Source organism: Carettochelys insculpta, chromosome 9 (assembly GCF_033958435.1).
Source record: "Carettochelys insculpta isolate YL-2023 chromosome 9, ASM3395843v1, whole genome shotgun sequence".
NCBI classification, from domain to species: Eukaryota; Metazoa; Chordata; order Testudines; family Carettochelyidae; genus Carettochelys; species Carettochelys insculpta.
In genome coordinates, this window is record NC_134145.1 from 16,561,845 (window position 1) to 16,580,817 (window position 18,973).

The following is an 18,973-nucleotide window of genomic DNA, read 5'->3' on the forward strand; positions in this document are numbered from 1 at the left end:
AAGTTCAAATACTACAATATTTTAAAAAGAAACTAGAAGATTCTGATTCTGCAGAACCTATGGATCCTTACACCAATATGGCACCGTGCTGATGATATTAAGAGTCTGCATAAGTACAGGGGTCTGCCCATCTGGATCAATTTGCAGGTTCAAAGCCTAAGGGAGGAATTTTAACCTGACTATTTAAGATGGCATCTTTCTGTGCCTTTGAGCCAGGAATTACACAGACACCAGTCCTGTATATACATGTATGTGGGTGCACAGAGGTGCCTGCTGTTTTAACACTCCTAGATGGGTGAACTTGCAAATAACATGGAGAGTTGTGCCAGGGTTAGCCCTAAGAGGCTCACTTACTCAAAGGGCGTACTGCTTTAATTTTGCAAGGCCGGCATTCTCCCTCCATTGTGTGGAGTTCTGCCTTTTAAGGGATTTGTATTTTGACCTTTAAAGAATGCTAATGCCCACAGCATGAGTGACACGCTGCAGCATGATCATTACCAGCTTGTCAATACACGCTAACAGCAGTGAATTAAGAGTACCTGTCACCACCCCATTCCATTGATCAAAGGTGCATTGATTGTATTGTGCTATGACATAACCCAGACAGTCCAAGGAGAGAGCTCAGACAGCCTTTCCCAACGCTGTGCCTCCTGTTGCAGTTACAACTAAACCAGTACCAAGAGGCAAGGGTGCTGTAGTTTTTTTTGTAGCTAGTGAAGAACAATTGCATCATCACAAGAGAACCAGTTAGCTCTGCAGTGATTACCAAATGGACTGCACTTACAGCATAAACCTTGCAGATCATCTGCGTTAATATGTCCCAATAAAACACGGCATGTCAGTTCTCAGCATGGAAGTTTAAAATCTTGTTTGTATGTCCCTCACGTCCAATTTTTGGCCTTCTTGGGGCTCTGCCTGACAAGGACAGCCTTAGGAGAGAATGCACCTTTTTGAATCGAAACCATGGAGTTTCTGTAGGAAAGTTCACCCAGTTTATCTACTTTATTTCCGCTCTCCATTCCCTACCAGAGCACTACTCTAAATTGTCTTCCTGTTGGAAAAAATTAGAATCTCCTTAAAAGTAGGGATTGGAGAGGAGGTGTGCGGGCATCAGAGATGGATGCATGGGAGAGTGAGAGAGAAAAGGGTACCCTGACTTTAGCCAGGAAATTCTCATCACTCTCCTTCCCAGACAACCTGTAGGAAGGCTGTTTTAAGGACATTTGAAGTCAGTGGAATTTCTGGGTGCACCGTTTACTTGAAAACCAGTCCACTTTATATAGGTACCCAAATATGGACTTGGGAGTCTAATATTTGGCACCAATTTTTGAAGATGGCTGGCTTCATTATTTTATTGTTTTGCACTAAATTGATGCTTAACATAAACTATGGTGGGAATAGCTAATGTATCTCCTCCTGTGTGTGAATAGCTCCATTTTATGATGTTGTAATGTGGTATAAATAGAGGGAAGGCTCTTGAAGTCTGAAGGGAATCCACTCCTTCCCCCTCTAAGACATACCACATTAAGATATTCTTATCTTCACTGGAGGAGCACTCGTCACCATAGCTGTCTCTGGTTTCTATCAGCTCTGATTTGTGTGTTTGCAAGATGCTATTGCTAGAAAGTAACCATCTTCAGCACTCCCAACTTCTGAGCTCTATAGCAGTGAGTTTGCAACTGAGTTTAGAAGCCAGAAAATTTCATGCTTGTTAATCTTCCATTACATTTTATCACAACAACAACAACAACAACAATTTTACGAAAGATCCCAGTGTCCAAAAAATTTTACAAAACATGTTATGAATTGTAGTTATGAAGCTCACACTCCCTGTTGCTGTAATGTATCCAAAAGCCTATAAAAATTGATTAGAAACAAAGTGTAAGATAGATAATACCACATTATGTACATTGGAGTTAACCAAGGAAATCTGGGGAGGGAAAATAAACTTATCCATGTGTTATTTACTTGCACTTAAATGCCATGGTCTCTTTAAGAACCCAGTGCAGTCAGGACATGTATCCTGTCCAGAGATAGGATTCCCCTGAAAAACCAGTGACCTAACACTTACAGAGATATGCCTTCAGTACTGACTGGAGAAGGAAGGATACCAGCTGGTGGATTAGACATGCTACTTCTGGTAGCACCTTGGATTTTCTTTGGAGGTGCCATCTACACATAGTGACTGGGCCTGACCCTGTTTCATTTGTGAGCTCTGATAAGTCCACAGTAGGATATGTGTATTGTGGATTCTCGCAACAAAATCCCATTGATGTCTGTGTGAATTTGTGTGCCAGCATTCAGGGAATGATTTAGCATAAAGGATCCATGATTAACTGCTATGAGATGTGCCTAAACCAACATATAAGGTTGCCTGATAAATTGCACTATTCAGAATAAACCTTGCCGGGCTTTTTAAGTATACTTGTGGCTTTACTCCAGACTAGTCCACAGATTGCTTTGGCACTGAAGAGCTCAACCCCCGCAGAGCACTAATCCAGATTCCCCAGGATTTTTTTTTTTATTAGTACTTGGCAGCTTGAACAATCAAGATACACTCAATCAGTCTATATATTTCTTTCTCTAAGAAGCCACTTCAACTTTAGCAACTACTGTGCTTAAGGGGGCAGCCCATTTGCTCATCTTGTATCACGGTGCTCTTCAATTTTCTGAGCATGCTCTATGACAGTGTCACAAAAGGTCATATTCCAAATATGATCATGAGGCTGCAGAGAGATTCAGGCACATGTTCATGGAAGAAAGTTGCGTGATACTGGGCCTGAATCCCTGTTATGGCAAATGCCGGTTTGAGGATGAGTGGTGCAGAGCAGTAGTATTGTCCACATGCTGTATACAGTAAAAAGTATTTGTTTAAAAATACTTCTGTAATATCTGTTGTCCAAATGTGTGTGAGTTTTCAAGGACAGGCTGCAGCTGTATCGCTGACCCCCTCGCTACTGCAGTGTGTCTGCTGCAGGAAGTCTCATGCTGAGATGGAATGACCAAATTTTGCTTTTGGTTGCATCTGCATAACTGCACTACAGGCAATGCGGTTATTCTAGATTTACACCTACATACGAGGAGCAGATTTTGGTCTCTGCATCAACTGTTGCTCTAATTGGTCTTGTTTCTTTTACACCTCTTGGTATTATTGTTTTCATAATTTTTTAAAAATTTGATAATAGATACACAAACTTTCCCTGAGTTTTAAATAAAGTTGTCTTCTGTTAGTGTCTGTCATCTAAAGTTAACATGAAGCACATAGCGTTTCTAGCATTGCTTCAAATGGTTTTAGTATGGGTAATAATAATGTGCTGTGTTTAAGTTTGTCAGAGGTCAGCGTGACAGAGACACGTCGGACAAAGTGGACTTCTGCCAATGAAAGCTGGCAGAATAAATCTGTTAGTCTTTAGGTTGCCACAAGACTCCTTGTTGTTTTAGTGTGACAAAGGCACTCGAATAAAATGCTGTTATAACAGTGGGACCTCTCTGGGTGAGGATGAAAAAGCTAAGCAAAAAAGTCTGCTTCCTGAGAGCAAACATTTGGTATTAACATTACACTTTAATCTATATGTTATTTGTATGGGTCCCTGTCATCACAGTAACAGAGAGGAAGCTGTGCTAGTCTATACACTATCAAAACAAAAAGCAGTCAAGTAGCACTTTAAAGACTAGCAAAATAGTTTATTAGGTGAGCTTTTGTGGGACAGACCCACTTCTTCAGACCATAGCCAGACCAGAAGAGCTCTGTTCTGGCTGTTCTGGTCTGGCTATGGTCTGAAGAAGTGGGTCTGTCCCACGAAAGCTCACCTAATAAACTCTTTTGCTAGTCTTTAAAGTGCTACTTGACTGCTTTTTGTCATCACAGTGATTAGGTTTGCCAGAGCCATTGAACAAGAATTACAGACCCTCTTATTGGCAGGCACACACCTGTAGCTTTCTTCAGTCCCACATCAGTGGGCTTTACCATTGACTCTGTAGCCTGCTTCACAATCTTCCAGAGCCTGGGAAAATAAGTAAAACAAACTTTGAGAAAGAAAGTAGGGATGCTGGGGCAAGATTTGGAAGCATTGGCAGGCTGGGAGCTTGGGGACAGGAAAAGATGTTGCCGGTTTTAAGATATGGAATGTGGAATCCCCTGTCATTGGAGGTTTTTCAGAATTAGACTAACACCTGTTGGGGATGACCTAGTTATACTTGGTCCTGCCTCAGCACAGTGGGTTGGACGAGATAATTTCTCAAGGTCCCTTCAAGCCCAGCATTTCTGGTACGAGGTCATTCTCCACACACAGTCCTGTGTGAAGAGGCCGAATCAGATCCCCAACATGCTTACATCAGCATTCCATTGACCATCATGCCCCACACTCTGCTGGAACTCCTCCAGAGGGAAGAAGCTCATATGTAACTGGAAGGGTTGGGTTGAGGGCAAAAGGCAAGAGTGTCAGAGCTCATGCACGTTATTGTTTCTCAAGCCTGAGGCTACATTTTGATCCTCTTTTGAGGCCATCAGCACTGGGGAAGTTCCCCTGATAGAATGCCCTAATAATGAGGGGAAGCCACACCAACGTGGTGCCAACACAACTCTCTTGACTCCAGTGTTGCTGATGAAAGCCACAGTGGGGGGGCCTAAGTTCCCACAGGTCCTTCAGGAATTGTTGATTGAACACCTAGCTTTTCCACAAACAAAACAAACCTGTTACCTCCAACCATCCTTTATGAGGGTGCCTGGGAGGTGTGCAGGTGTCTTACTTCCACCAAAATCAATAGGAGCTAGACTCCTAAATACACTTGAGATTCTAGACCTAAATTCAATCCCCAACTCATGGTGCACAGGTTCCCAGGGTAGTAGAATGTGCCTTCTGTGAAAGGTTGGCATGATGTGTGGGGCCCTGCAGGATTTGTTCACCCCATTTGGCACAAAGTCCTGCTCTAGGGGATTTTCCTGTTTAGCAAAACCCTGGAAGTGCAAATGGGAAGCACTGGCAGGCTGGGAGCTTGGGGCCTGGGAAGGGCCTGTAGAAGAGGCTTAATGCAGCCATTAATTTGAATAATCTGCATATGTGTCTGAACAGGATTCCGATCTGTATAGCTCTGCCCAGCAGACGGCTGAGATATGCAGGATGATCTGTGAAGGAAGGATTTGGGACTTACAGAGCAGTCCCTAAAAGCAGATCCCATTTATGCTTGTTTTGCACTGCATTGGTGTTTGAACTTATATCATTCCTGGTGCTTGTGTACAGTGCACCTAGCATATTCCCTGGAGTGAGAATGCCGGACTTACAGTTGTGAGGTGCTAGCTCAGTTTTTCACGGAGTTAGTGGGGTGCTTTTTAACCCTTTAAATATGCAGTTAACACCTGCCTGTGCATACATAGGAACCATGTATGTTTCTGTGCTCCACACGTAGGTCTGGCAAAAGGCTTATGTAAATTCCACAGGTGATTTTATGGTGATGGAACTTTGGAAAGGCAGGGATCGTGGAGTAAAGCACTTGAAGATGGATACTTAGGGTGTCAGAGTTTCAAATGGTCATTGTCTATGATTAGGAACTGCTGGAACTGTAACCCAACTGCAGAAGCCTCATACTCTTGCTGCATAGACGGTACTACTGGGGCATAGTATTTCAGAGGCCTTAGCAACAGCAAACTGGAACAGAATGTAAGAGGTCTCAGACTGGCATGAGGTGGCACCCTAGTGTTTGAAATGTGCAATAATTCTGTAACTGTGTGAAATAATCATTGCTGTTTAAGGCAATAAAAGGAAAATAATCTCTTGTGTGTAGTGTTTGTGTGCGTGACTCCTCACACTCACCCAAGAGGCTAAATAAAGCTATTTGTAACATTCCAACTTAGATGATTAGAAGTACTGAAGCAGAATCATCGCAGCTGAAAGATACAGAACTGACACTGCAGTTACTATGGGAGAATGTGAAGAAGAAATTAAATTCATTGCCGCTATTTTGAGTGGGCAGGGGGTAGGCAGGGAAGAGATGGGTACAAGCAAAGAACAACAGCTTTCTAGTGTACTTTTATCAAGCCACCAACCCCTTTAGAGGTGGAGGACCAGTCCTTAGTATAATTCCCCCAAAGACAGAGTAAGTAGCAAATGCTGTTGTCTAGAGTCCACCAGAGGAGCCTGCTTTCTCCATATGGCACAGAATTTCTTTCATGCCATCACAAAATGTTTTGTGGGAGAGGGGGCCTTCAGATCCATAACCACCTGGGTCTGCAGGATATTCCCCAACTGCACCATCGGTGGGCAATCTGCAGCCCACAGGACGCATGCAGCCCATCAGGGTTCTGTGTGCAGCACATAAAACCTTTTATTTACCATTGCCCACACTCAGGATTGCTAGATTCTGCTGGTTTCTATCCGCGTAGGGTTTTTTCCCCGACCGGTATTACTAATGTGGCACACATGTAAAGGAAGGGCATGTAAACTGAGGTGTGTGCTGATTACACAGAACCTTGACTGTGAGAGCTGTGCATACAATCTGCATACAGTCAAAGCGCTGCTATGGTTCAGCGAGCACCCCCTGCAAGTTGAAGGCATGCAAGTACAGCTAGAAAAAAGTAGCTTATCCCTGGACACCATCTCGGTGACAACAATTTTGCAGCCCACTAAGTTGACAGAGGGACACTCATGTGGCTCACTCACTAGTCTAGGTTGCCCATTGCTGCCCTACCCACCCAGCCGCCTTGCACTGGTGATGCTGCAGCTGTGAAACTGCAGAAGGGCTTCACAGCTTTTCTGCAGTCTGAAGGAGTATGGGGACGATCCATAGAACTCCTTAGTGCAGAGCACACTTAGGAAGGTTTTCTGCTATACTAAGCAATACTATAGCTGAGATAGTTAGAAGTCAGCAGCATGAAAAATAACATTTAAAAGATACTCTATATTCCTTAGCAAAGCACTGCTATCCTGAACATACTGTGGGGGCTTGTGTGTAATAGGGAGAGAGAAAAAAAAGATTATAATAAAAAATAGACTGCAGGCATAGAATGAACAGTTGCTGTGACCTTGCTTTTTGTATGCCATTACACAATTCAATGGCAGTCCACTCAAACCTTGCTCTCTCGATCAATATCCTATTAAAGCAGCACAAAAAGTCTCCATAAACTTAGTGGTTAGCTATGTTTATAAATGGAACTCAGCATAATGAGATGGTCAATAGCAGGCTGCACTAGTAATTTTAAAATGAACATCACACATTTCATATCTGTTGTATTCGGCCAAACCTCTTTGAACCTAACATTACCGTATTTAGGAGATAAAGCCCATGCAACAAATCTGAGCTACCCTTTCCTTACAGAGTCAGAAAGATAGTACATTTTCCTCTGGTTATTAAGTCACAGTATTTGAAAAGGTGCATTAGTCAAATGTCATATTTCTTCCTGGGGCACAATATGTTCAGCCTTATGTATATTGTTACTTTGCTGCAGTGTTAGATATGTCATGATCCTAATTCTACCCAAATATCTTTGTAAAAGCAAACAAAAAAAGAAAGAATAGAAATTAAATATACCATAAACTCTGTTTTATCCGGTATTTGATCATCCGGAACTCTCAAAAAACTGGCACAAGCTCCGGGCCATGACGCTGCTTTCCCTTCAGAGAACAGAACTGAGCACGCACACAACACCCCACCCCTCAAGGGCTGGCCTGCTCAGCACCCACCCTGTGTTCCTCCGTGCTGAGTATGCGTGCAACCAGCGCTGTCCTCCACTCTCCCACCCAGTGTCCATTGCCCAGACTGGCTCCCTGTGTGGCGACGTGCAAGCCCCGCATGCAGCTCCCATGTACAAGATAACAGGGCAGTAGTTGAGCAGGACCCTGCACTGAGGTGGGAGCGGCAGGAGCTGAACTTTGTTGAGGGGCCCACTAACTGCTGCCTGTGCCTCCCCCCCAGCTGCTTTCTAGTAACTGGCATAAACAATCGGCAACCTCCTGGTCCTGGGGTTGCCAGATATGAAGCAGTTTACTATAGCCTAACAACTAAAAGACAGTGCAACTTTTAAGGAAGATACATGCCAACCTGTCTGATTGTATTTAGTTGGTTTCCTGTATTCTAATTCAATAAATATCCAATTTAAATATTTAAATTGAATTGCCGGAGGGTTTTTTTTCAAATTTTTCTCTAATTTTTCTTGACATTTTGGGTGACTGTTTGTACTAATAAACTGGAAGCAAATAGGATGGACTGGCACAATGGCGGGGGATTGCCTCAGAACTGCCCTCCATCCAGATCAGAACTTCCATGAGAAGTAGCTGCCCACTCCCCTCCCCAGCTGAACATGGAATGACTGGCCAAGTGTGAGGGATGTTCCAGCCTTTCAGGCAAACTCTCATTTTACCTCTTCAGAGAGATTGAAATATACCCTTTATGAGTAAGAGTTTTGCGATAGAGACCACCCTGTCAACTGAATTCAGAGCTGAGGCCGCATTCATTAGTTTTAAATGAGAGGCCAGGTTTTTATCAAATAAACCATTTTATTCCTCCCTCATCAGTGTCAGAGGTCAGTGGCAAATAACATCTTGAGGCAGGCATGTGGGTGGGGTTTGTATTGCAGTCAAGCTCAACTGAAATTTTCAACCTGTACCTCCTGCTTGGGATGTGTTCTTGAGTTCATTGGTGTCATTTTCCTGAAGAAAAAAAAGCAGCATAATTTCTGAGTGGCTGGTATAATTTTGATCTTCAAGTTATGTGTAGTTGGGTGTAAAAAGGTTCCGGCTTTGCATTAGAGAACAGAATGATCACCGCTCTTATGCTAATACTCTGAACAGTGCCAAACATGTTTTTGGAACACTGGGCTGGCATTCGGATGGGGAGGGTAGTCATATGTTGAATGATCATATACTAAAGTGAGGAAGCTGAATTCTTGTAAAGTTTTGCCACAGTTTAGGTAGCTTTATTTCTTCTATTTGCTCTCTAGCGCTGGACTGTTGATCGGGACTCCTACAGACAGACAGAAGAGTGATTGTATTACCATCAGGGCTTAGAGAAGAAGGCTAGACTGTTCAAGCAACGTTAGGGCCATTTGGAGCAGGAAAGGTTTTGCATGGCTAGGCTAGGTGAAATTTATGCACCTTTGCAGCAAGTTAACTATGTCTATACTTGCCTTCTTCTTCGAAGGGGACATGGTAGTCAGGGTGATGGGAGATTACTAATAAAGTGCTGCAATTAGTATGCAGCACTTCATTAGGCCAATTCACCCCCGCAGCAACTTCACAGTATCAAACTTCGAAATGCCAGCATGCTGTGTAACCGCAAGCACTTCAAAGTGTCTGAGCTACTGTGAAATGCCTTTACTCCTCAAACTTTTGAGGAGTAAAGGCACTTTGAAGAAGTGCCTATGGCTACACAGCATGCTGGCACTTCAAAGTTTGATACTCTGAAGTTGCCACAGGGGTGAACTGGCCTAATGAAGTGCTGCATATTCATTACAGCACTTCATTAGTAATCTCCCATCACCCTGATTACCATTCCCCCTTCAAAGGAGGGGCAAGTGTAGACACAGCCGTTGTGTTGCAGAACAGGAAAGTAAATAGGCCAAATAGACCCCACAACCAGGTTCTCTCAGCCAAATTTTAATGTAAGAGTAACTCGACTCAGTCAAGTCTATAACAGTGGTAAAATGCATAAATCACTTCCACCAAATTTCAGAGGAAGAAACAGATTTCTCACCCTCCCACCCCCGCCAGCTAGACAAAGAGAATTAACACCTTCCCTACCTGCCTCTACATGGAGTGTTTACACTGACATTTTCCTCACTTTGTCTACAGTACAATATTGTTAAAGAACAAACTAGCTGGAAAAAGAAAGCACAGATATCCTTTACTGAAAGATAACTTCCTAGTACATAGGATAAATGATTCCAGAACAAACCCCCTTTATGAAAAGTTAACCTCCCAAGCATGACTAAGTTAAGTGACCTTGGATTGTCTCTAGTATGTGTGTCATTGTTAGAGCCACCATAGACCTTTTAAATAAGCACCTGCTGCGAACCCTTTAGGTGCTTTTGATACTCAACTATTTAAATAATTGTTCTGTCCTTTGACAATTTTATTGTTAATGAGGGATGGATTTTGTCTTTTACCCTTCATTTTGAATCCTCTGAGTTCAGCTCCTTGCGCACTGCAGGATGTTGGAGGCCATGGAAGGAAAACTCTATTATTTTTAAATATGGAGGACACCAGAGGTTACCTATTTAATTCTTCTTACCTTGTGGTTAGTTTTCACATTCCTAGCTTTACTCTATCCCTCAACACACTTTTTCAAGCACCGTGTTCAGAGTGGAAGGAAGTTTCAGAGAAGGCAAATTCAAGAATCTAGCATGCCCTGGATTTGGGGGAATGTGAGTGGAGTCAGTTTCTGACCACAGTGTTTTCCTCCAGCTCTATCTGAAATAAAACCTCTTAATAAAACTTCCAGTGGCTAAGAAAATTATTACTCCCTGGAAGGAACCAGAACTTTAATTTAGTGCCTTGGTAGGAAGGGATAACTCAGTGGTTTGCCCATAGGCCAGCTAAACCCAGGTTTGTGAGTTCAGCCCTTAATGGGGCTGGTTAGACATGTGGTGTAAATACATTTAAAAAAAAGTCAGGGATGGTGGTAGGTCCTGCTGTGAATGCAGGGGACCAGATTCAATGACCTCTGAAGGTCCCTTCCAGTTCTATGAGATAGGTATATCTCCATAATTTTTACTAACCTGCCTTGTTATGTGCCTGTTTGGAAAATACTACTATTAACTTCCAAGTTAGGCCTTGTTGGGTCTGGGTGTAGATGAATTGTTCAGCTAAGGAACCTACAGAGCACAAATCTGTTTGGCAAAGGAGTTGTTGAAAACTGTGGAGTAGATGCTGCAGAGAGGAGTACCTTTATGATTGATTTCCATTCACGTCAGACTGACTGCAGTGTGGTCATTTTTCTAACCCATAACTGCTCACACTGCAGCAGTCTGCTGTCTGCAGGGTGTCTGAATTATAGCAGTCCATGCCTATGTTACCTTTTACACAAATTACTTACACTGGTTTCTTTTTCTATGAAAATTTGTCAGGTTTTACAGCATGTTGTAGCTGCTGTCAGGAGACTCTTAAGAAAAAGCACAAATTAATAAAATTAGTTTTAGTATATTTAATTTCTCTTAAATAAAGCCCCTCCGTCTAATACACCCAGTATTTTATACACCCACATTTTAGTTAAAAGAAGACAACAAAGGAGTTTGGTGTTCTAGTCATAAATTACTTCGAAAGTTAATTCTTTTAAATGATCATTCCAGATTTTCTTAAGTTTTAATAGCATTGTGTACTTTCTACCACATACTTTTAAAAATTTGTTGCAATCCATACCATTCCCAGTCTGTCTCAGTGAAGACTAACTTTCTTAAAAGCTCTTTGCCATAGATTGTCTATTTAATTGTGAGGTGGATGAGGCAGCTGCAAAGGCATACTATTCACCTGTCAAGTGCTTGTTCACTACAAGTTGGGGTAAAATCCTGCCCCATCTGAAGTCAAAGGTGGAACTCCCAGTGACTTCATTCTAGCCCACATTTCACCCTTGGGATGCTAAGTTAATGGGACAAGATATGCAAACCATCCAATCTTGGTTTCCTCACTCATGTCCACAAGCATGAAACATTCCATGGGCTCTGTTCCTCTGCGATAGAAGCACTCACAGCTCTGTTGATTTCAGTACAGTCGTTCCAAGTGGCACAGGAGTTTCTTTGGCTCAGTATCCTTGTGTAGCACCAGGAAAATCTCTGTGATTGGAGTTCTCAGGTAGTATCTCCTGTGCTGCACATACATATTGGGTAATGGGGTAATTTGCATCAGACTGTGAAATCATGGTCCATAAAGCAGTATGTGCTATAAAGGTCTGGATGCTGTAATGGTGATGGTGGCCACATGCAATTTACTGAGTTGGGGAAGACCTTGCTGTCTCAGTTTTATATTCAGTTACTACATTCTCATTTGTCCCAACACATGGGAGTTCACAGCCCTATGCCTGTGAAGTTTTAGGAAAGGATCTGCTGTAATACCTTACTCTAAAGCCAGTGTTCTACGCACATATATTAGAATCAGCTGAGTCCCAGCAATAGTGGTACTTACAGAGAACCATGCGTGCTGATAGGAAAAGAAGTGGCACCAGTGCCCCTTCCCTATCCACAGGAGCTCACAGCCTGGACCAGGCATGCTGTAGGCATGGTGCAACATGTCCAGTACTCCAGGCTCTGCCTAATAAGGAAGATTCAAGAGGTATTTTTAAGAAGATTTTAATACAACAGCAGTTTCTTAAAAGAATTCAAGATTCTTACTTCTTAATAATTAGAATTGATGGTAGAGAACTGATTCAAAAGGAGAATAAGAATATCTTTATATTATTAATTATTATTATTATTATTATTATTATTATTATTACTATAGAAGCCCTAGGTGGGGACCAGGGCTTTGATGTGCTTGGCACTGTACAAACAAACCAAAAGACCCTGCTCCATGGGGCATCATATGGTGGTAATATGTTCCTGATTACAGTGCTAATTCACTTGTGGGGTTGGTATATAACTGAGTCTTTATTCACATGACTTACTGACTTTAATTTCTTTTGTGTCCCTAGCACCAATAGCTGCAGGAACAGGCCCAAATTTCTCCCTCTCCGATTTGGAAAGTTCCTCGTACTATAGCATGAGCCCAGGCGCAATGAGGAGGTCTTTACCTAGCACATCCTCTACCAGGTAATTTGATGTGTCTGTGTCATTGAGTTCCTTTTAAAACCCAAATTACGATGAATGGTCATATGGAAGTTATTGCTCAGTAATTACATTGTGTTCGGGTGGGGACAGGGGATGGGCAGTCTTTTCAGAATCATAATTTTGAGTATCTTCTCGATCGTATTACACCTCTGTAGTTATAGTCCAGTTCTGGAAAAAAAGCTGCAGAGAGACACGTAGGTTCCCATTCTTTTCTCACTCACATTCTTTAGAATCAGAGTAATTCCACTGAAATCAGCTGAATTACACTGGTAGAAGTGGGGGGAAGAATCCGGGTCAGGACGAAACTTAATGTCCTCCCATGAGAATGTCTCTGAGTATTTTTCATGCACTTATTTTTGTAGGTAGCACAACTTGCATTGTGTAGAAGGAAAAGTAACTGGACAACGGATTTCAGATAAACATTTATTTTGTATGCATAGGAATGTTATCTGCAAAACTAATTTAGTATTGAAGACTTGGCCTTTAATCCATTCACATTTTTATGTGGCTTTAAGAATTTTGTGATTTAGTGGAACACCTGAATTTTTGATACAGGCATCTATCAAATCTGACTCCATATATCAGATGCAAACTAGCAGACAAGGGTATTTTTACTCTGTCTTTTTATTTTAACTATCCATAAGATTTAATTTATAAATAAGCCTATTTACCATTGCCATCTTGAACACTATTAAGGAATCAGGTTGATTTTTGTGTGTCTGCTAGGGAAAATGATCAGTGATTTTGAAGACTTAACAAGAAATTCTCGCTTCATCCCAAGGTTCTTTTAGGTTCTCATCTCAGTCTGGCGTGCTACCAGCTTAGCAAAAAGCAAGCACGCCATAAAAAACAAACACAGCTCTTGAATTTAGCTGTTTCTATTTTCTATGCAAGTATTTAGAGTCTCCTAGCAATAACTTTTTAGCTTATAGTTTGCAGAGATTGAAAGAACATTCTGTTCACATGAGCTCAGTCAGCATTCTGAAGCTTAGCAAATACGGTTCTCATTACGTGTGGCAGTAATCAGTTTAAAAGTTTGTGCCTTTAGTTTTTTCACATGTGTTCAGCATACTGTATGTGCGGTACTCATCATTAGAAACACTGTCAGCAACAGAGAGTAAGCCGTGCTAGTCTATACACTATCAAAACAAAAAGCAGTCAAGTAGCACTTTAAAGACTAGCAAAATAGTTTATTAGGTGAGCTAGAGTTTTGTTGCGACTCCAGGAGCGGAAAAGGAAGGTTATTAGAGTTACTTGAAAGCTCCTTTGTCACTCTTCTCTTCTTTGGCAAGTAGCTAGTACTGATAAGGAGCTAATTATAAACATTACCAGTAGTTAATAACTAGGTAATATGTTTGTTTTTCTCTCATTAGGGTGTTCCCAGTTAGAAAAAAAATATTCTTTAAATACACAGACTTGTATACTGGTGGCAGTATAAGGCAATAATTGCACACACAGAATTTCCCCTACCGATATACAATGATACTTTGAAATAAGTTATGGCACAACCTGCTTTCCATCCATACCATAAAATATTATTGACCCCTCAGCTTTGGTTACAGAACTCCTAAATCCTGCAGCTCTTACTCAGGCAGAACTACGGCTGAAGCTAAAGTGAGTCTTGTCTGAGTAAAGGCTGGAAGATTTAGCTTAATGGGAATTATGCCAATGGAATGTTTTATATCCATGCAGCACATCCCTGAGGCACAAAAGAGACTGTTCTACTGTATGGGATATTAAGGGAGGTAAGACTGTTACGCAGTGCTAGTGGAACGGACCTCACAGAATAAAGATCTGGCAAGGGATGTAAGATCTGGAAAAATGTGTTAGGACAAATTCACAGTAATAACCTAGAGCATTCTATGCATCTCATTATTCCAAACTTAGCCAAGATTGTGGGCCCTGGCACTAGAATCTGCTGTACTCTGAAGTCCGTTGACCTTCAGGGTGCAGTGCAAAGATACTCCTTTCTCTCAGCCTTTTTGCTTGGCTTTGTTTGGTTTGGGGGGGTATTATATATGGTGAGGGCCATGTGGAAGTCTTTCAGTGTTGACTTTAGTCAACAGGTGGGTTTATTTTGGTAAATGTGTGGCAGCATCTGGAGACTAAAGTCGTTGGAAAAAAGGTACTTGGTAAAATTTTTATACTAGGTTAAAATAACCGGTGTCTGTGTAAACAAATATCTTTTCCATTTTTTCCGTCATTCATGTGCGTTGGGTTATTATTGCAGAGTTGCCATGAAGCTGGGTTGCCAATGGTTTTTTTCTTTAGGAAAAGGAAGCATTGAACATATAAAATACATACAAACAGAGGATATAGCATTCACAATAAGATAAGGAAACACAAGGTAGTTAAAATGTGGGTGTACCTGTCATTGTTATATCTGTTTAATATAAACAATTTGATAGCTGATGACACAGTGAGTTAATGGTACAAAAACCAACTCAATGGGGGTCTTTCTGTTGATTTCAGCCTGCATTGGATAAGGTCCTAGCCTTTTCTCTGTGAAAATCTTAAGTTTTAAAATAGCTTTTGTTCCAGTCTGGAATGAGTTTGATGACCTCAGCTTAGTCTTTATTGGAGGTTGTTACGTGTCACAAAATCAGCATGAAGCTTGGCACAGTTCAAAAAGGCTGACAACTTTGGCAGAAGACAGGCACAAATCTGAAAAAAATAAATCAGGACTAAGAAACATTATTTCAGCTTTGTGGGGAAACGTAAAGAGAACGGGAATTTCTCCCAAACCAATGCTGTAACTTTGTCAGTTTGTGCCATTATACTTTACCCAGTTGGTTTCTTCCCAAGCTACTGAGACATAGACCAGTGGAGAAATACCTTTGTTTCTTTTCAGCATACACAGTATTACTGTTTTACTTTTTCAGCTCTACGAAACGCCTCAAATCTGTGGAGGATGAAATGGACAGTCCTGGTGAAGAGCCATTTTATACAAGCCAAGGGCGCTCTCCAGGAAGTGGCAGTCAGTCAAGTGGATGGCATGAAGTGGAACCAGGTAAGCCATGGCTTTCAGGAGTCATAGGAAATTCCCTCCGGTTTTTCAGTTTCATTATCATAAGAGAATACTGTCTAGAAAGGCTATATATAAAATCTTTGTGATTTGTGCTGAAATGGTCTGTCTAATGCAAATATTGCAATAGTTTGATTGCTCTTGCAGCTGCAAATGTTTTTGTAGTGTGTCACTTTTGTATCCAGGCCAAGCATCTGAAGTATTTGAATAACACAGCAAAAGTTATACTCTCCTTCACTGTCAAATTGTCCATATCCAATCATGGAATAGCACTGATAACAGCTAGGCTAAATACAGCTCCTGTCCCAGCTGTGGATCACATTTCGTTCTGTTGTGAAATGCTATTATTTATATTGTTATTAAAAAAATCATACCTCTATAAGATGGAAAGACCTTTGAACAGCTATATGTTTGTTTACTCTGAAGTTTGGTTTGTTTTAAGAGTCCTTACACCTGGGAGAATTCTGTACTGCCCTGTGCCCCCAAAAATTTTTGCACAAATTATTTTAAGATTTTGCAAATTTCTGCAAATTTTGTTTTTAAAAATAACACTATACAATCAGGACAGTTTCAATTATTTTATTAATGTATTTCAAAATATCCGTCAGTAAGTATGTCTGTAACAATGCATACATACAAAATTTTCCCCAGGAGTAGAACATTAAAGAAACCCCTATGATAACCCATTCCTTTTCTTCTGTCCTGTAGGGCCCACCCAAGCCCTGTCAGTGGCGGGGCAGAACCCCACCTACCAATCACAGAGTCTCCCCAGGCCAGATACCCTCCCCCATGGACAGCAGCCCAGGGGGCCACTAGGCCAGATGTCCACCCCTCCCCCCACCCTCCCAGAGCCCAGGGATCTAGCGGGAGAACAGCCTGAGCTTCTAGTCTCAGGTTTTCACTGAGTTTCCTGCACACCAACCTATTCTTCCCTTAGGGCATGCTGAGAACAGCAGCAACCAGGACCCCTGCAGCTCCCTCCTTCACCCTCCAGCAGTGTTGTCCATGGGTGAGGTGGTTCTGCTGGGTTCAGCAGCCCCTAATGGTGGCTAGCAGCTTTGCAGCCCAGTTGTGTGGGGTAAAGGAAATTCTGTGTGCACAACATTCTGCACTGGGCAGGGACACAGAATTCCCTCAGGAGTAAGACTCGGTAAGAGCTGCCGTTGTATTCAGACATAATGAAGTTTGATTGTTGACTCTACGTATCACTGGATGTTGGAGCTACGAAATTTAAAGAGGGAAGCAGAACCTTCTCCTGGTGGATTTTCCATGGGTTGTGTTATTTATTTAATGTCTTCCGATCACCTTGCTTGGTGTTATCTGGGTACCTCAAAGTAGTGAAAACATCCTGGCATGATGGTAGGCAGCAGGCAGAATTAGGTCACAGATTTTTGTTCTAGGTAGGGATTGTATTGCTTTTGATTACTAATATTTTATTTATAGAAAACCAATAACGTGTTTTTGTCTTCCACCTCCCAACATTTTACCAGGTCATCAGTATATGGTTGTAAGGGGTCAATCCTTTGTTTTTTCTATATTTTCTATAATTTTATTTAGATTTAAAATAATCGGATGTCTAACCAACAGGGGGGGCACTCTAACATAATGATTCAGCACATACAATTAAATGAAACCTCAGCACCACTAAGATCAGTTCTACGGGAACTTGGCTGGAACCTTCAGCATCTCTGAAGCATGTCCACAGCCTTCTCCAAAAGCACATCAAACAGATGTCTCTTGCAACATGCCTGGAAAGCCACCAAATTTAGCTGTTTCAGATTCGGGGGCTGGGGAGAGGGAGCAAGTTGCAGAGTCTCAGAACTGACAGAACATCCTGCCAGCAGCCCCTCTCTCTTTTATAATGAGCTGGATCCAGACTGAGCGCTTCTGCTGACCACAGCTGAGGAATAATAGCAAGGAGAGTAAGGCAGTCCCTCAGGTAGTCCAGCTCCAAGCCATTTATAGTTTTGTAGATGATAACCAACACCTTAATCTCTATGTGGAGACACATGGCCAGCCAGCTCAGATCCTGAATCATTCAGGTCATGTGCACTTCCCCCCTCCCCCATTGTCCCCCCAGTGAAATGTCCTGTCCAGTAAGCAAGCAAGTACATTCTGCACCCGCTTTAGTCTCCAAATAATTGTAAGGTATAGCCCCATGTGAATTTCATTGCTGTAGTCTGATCTGGAGGTGACCAAAAGCATAGATAACAGTGGCAAGGTCTGTGTCTGAAAGGCGAGGCTTCAGCCGCCTATACAGACACAAATTGGGTCACTGCTGTAACATGATCATCAAACAGTAACAAGGGCTATAGAATCACCCCTAAGTCATGAATACTATCAGCTCTGGGCAGACACACTCCTTCAGTGGAAGGGGTTGATATGGCCTCCTCCCTGTTTTCCAGCGACGTCTCCCAGCCTGCCTCCATCACCTCAGCATTGTCTGGGTTAAGCTCCCGTCAGCTTGCTCTCATTCGTTTTCCAGCTTCACTGGGATAATGGTTGAAGTGCTGAATGGCATGCAGGTGGACATCATCAGCATACGGAAATGCTGAAACTTGCTCCCCCTGACAAATATTCCTAGTGGCCTTTTATGCGTGTTGAACAAGAGAGGTGACAGATGCCACCTTGCAGCATGCCACAGAGGAGCCATCAGGAGGAGGAGCAATTGTCCACAACTACCTGCGGAGAGAAGAGAACAAAACCACTGAAAAGTGGCCTCGTCCATTCCCACCAGAGTCCTCAGGCAAGTCAGCAACACCTTGCAATCAACTAAGTTAAAGGCAGCTGATGGATCTGACAATACTGGCATAGAATCCTATTTACATTCGTTGCCAGGAGGCAATCATTAACCATTGCACCACATCACTCTCTGGCCGTTTCTGCACAGGCCACTTTCTTCAAAAGTCGCAGGGTAATACACGGCCTGAAATATGCTAATGAAGCATGGGTGCAAATTCCCTGCACCTCATTAGCATAATGTCACGTGATTTGGAGTCCGGAAGACCTTTCTTCCGGGCTCCAAAACACCGTTTAGAAGCGCGGCCCCTGGGGGGGTCTTCCGGAAGGAAGTCCTTTGTCCAGAGGCCTCTTCTTCCCAAAAACGGCCTCTGTAGAAACAGCCTCTGTGTCTAGCCAGGTTTGAACCCAGATTGACAAGGGTTAAGGAACTCACAGGCATCTAGATACTGTGAGAATGG

General features: G+C 42.3%; 1 protein-coding gene across 6 annotated transcripts in view; it reads left to right on the forward strand.

Annotated features, from left to right (window-relative positions):
- Positions 1-18,973, forward strand: part of NFIA (nuclear factor I A) — a 338,556-nt gene that overhangs the window by 219,607 nt on the left and 99,976 nt on the right. For all 6 annotated transcript variants that reach the window (XM_075003033.1, XM_075003034.1, XM_075003030.1 and 3 more), the window contains exons 5-6: positions 12,613-12,730; positions 15,631-15,758. In XM_075003033.1, the coding sequence (XP_074859134.1) occupies positions 12,613-12,730; positions 15,631-15,758 (246 nt within the window). The remainder of the gene's footprint in view (positions 1-12,612; positions 12,731-15,630; positions 15,759-18,973) is intronic.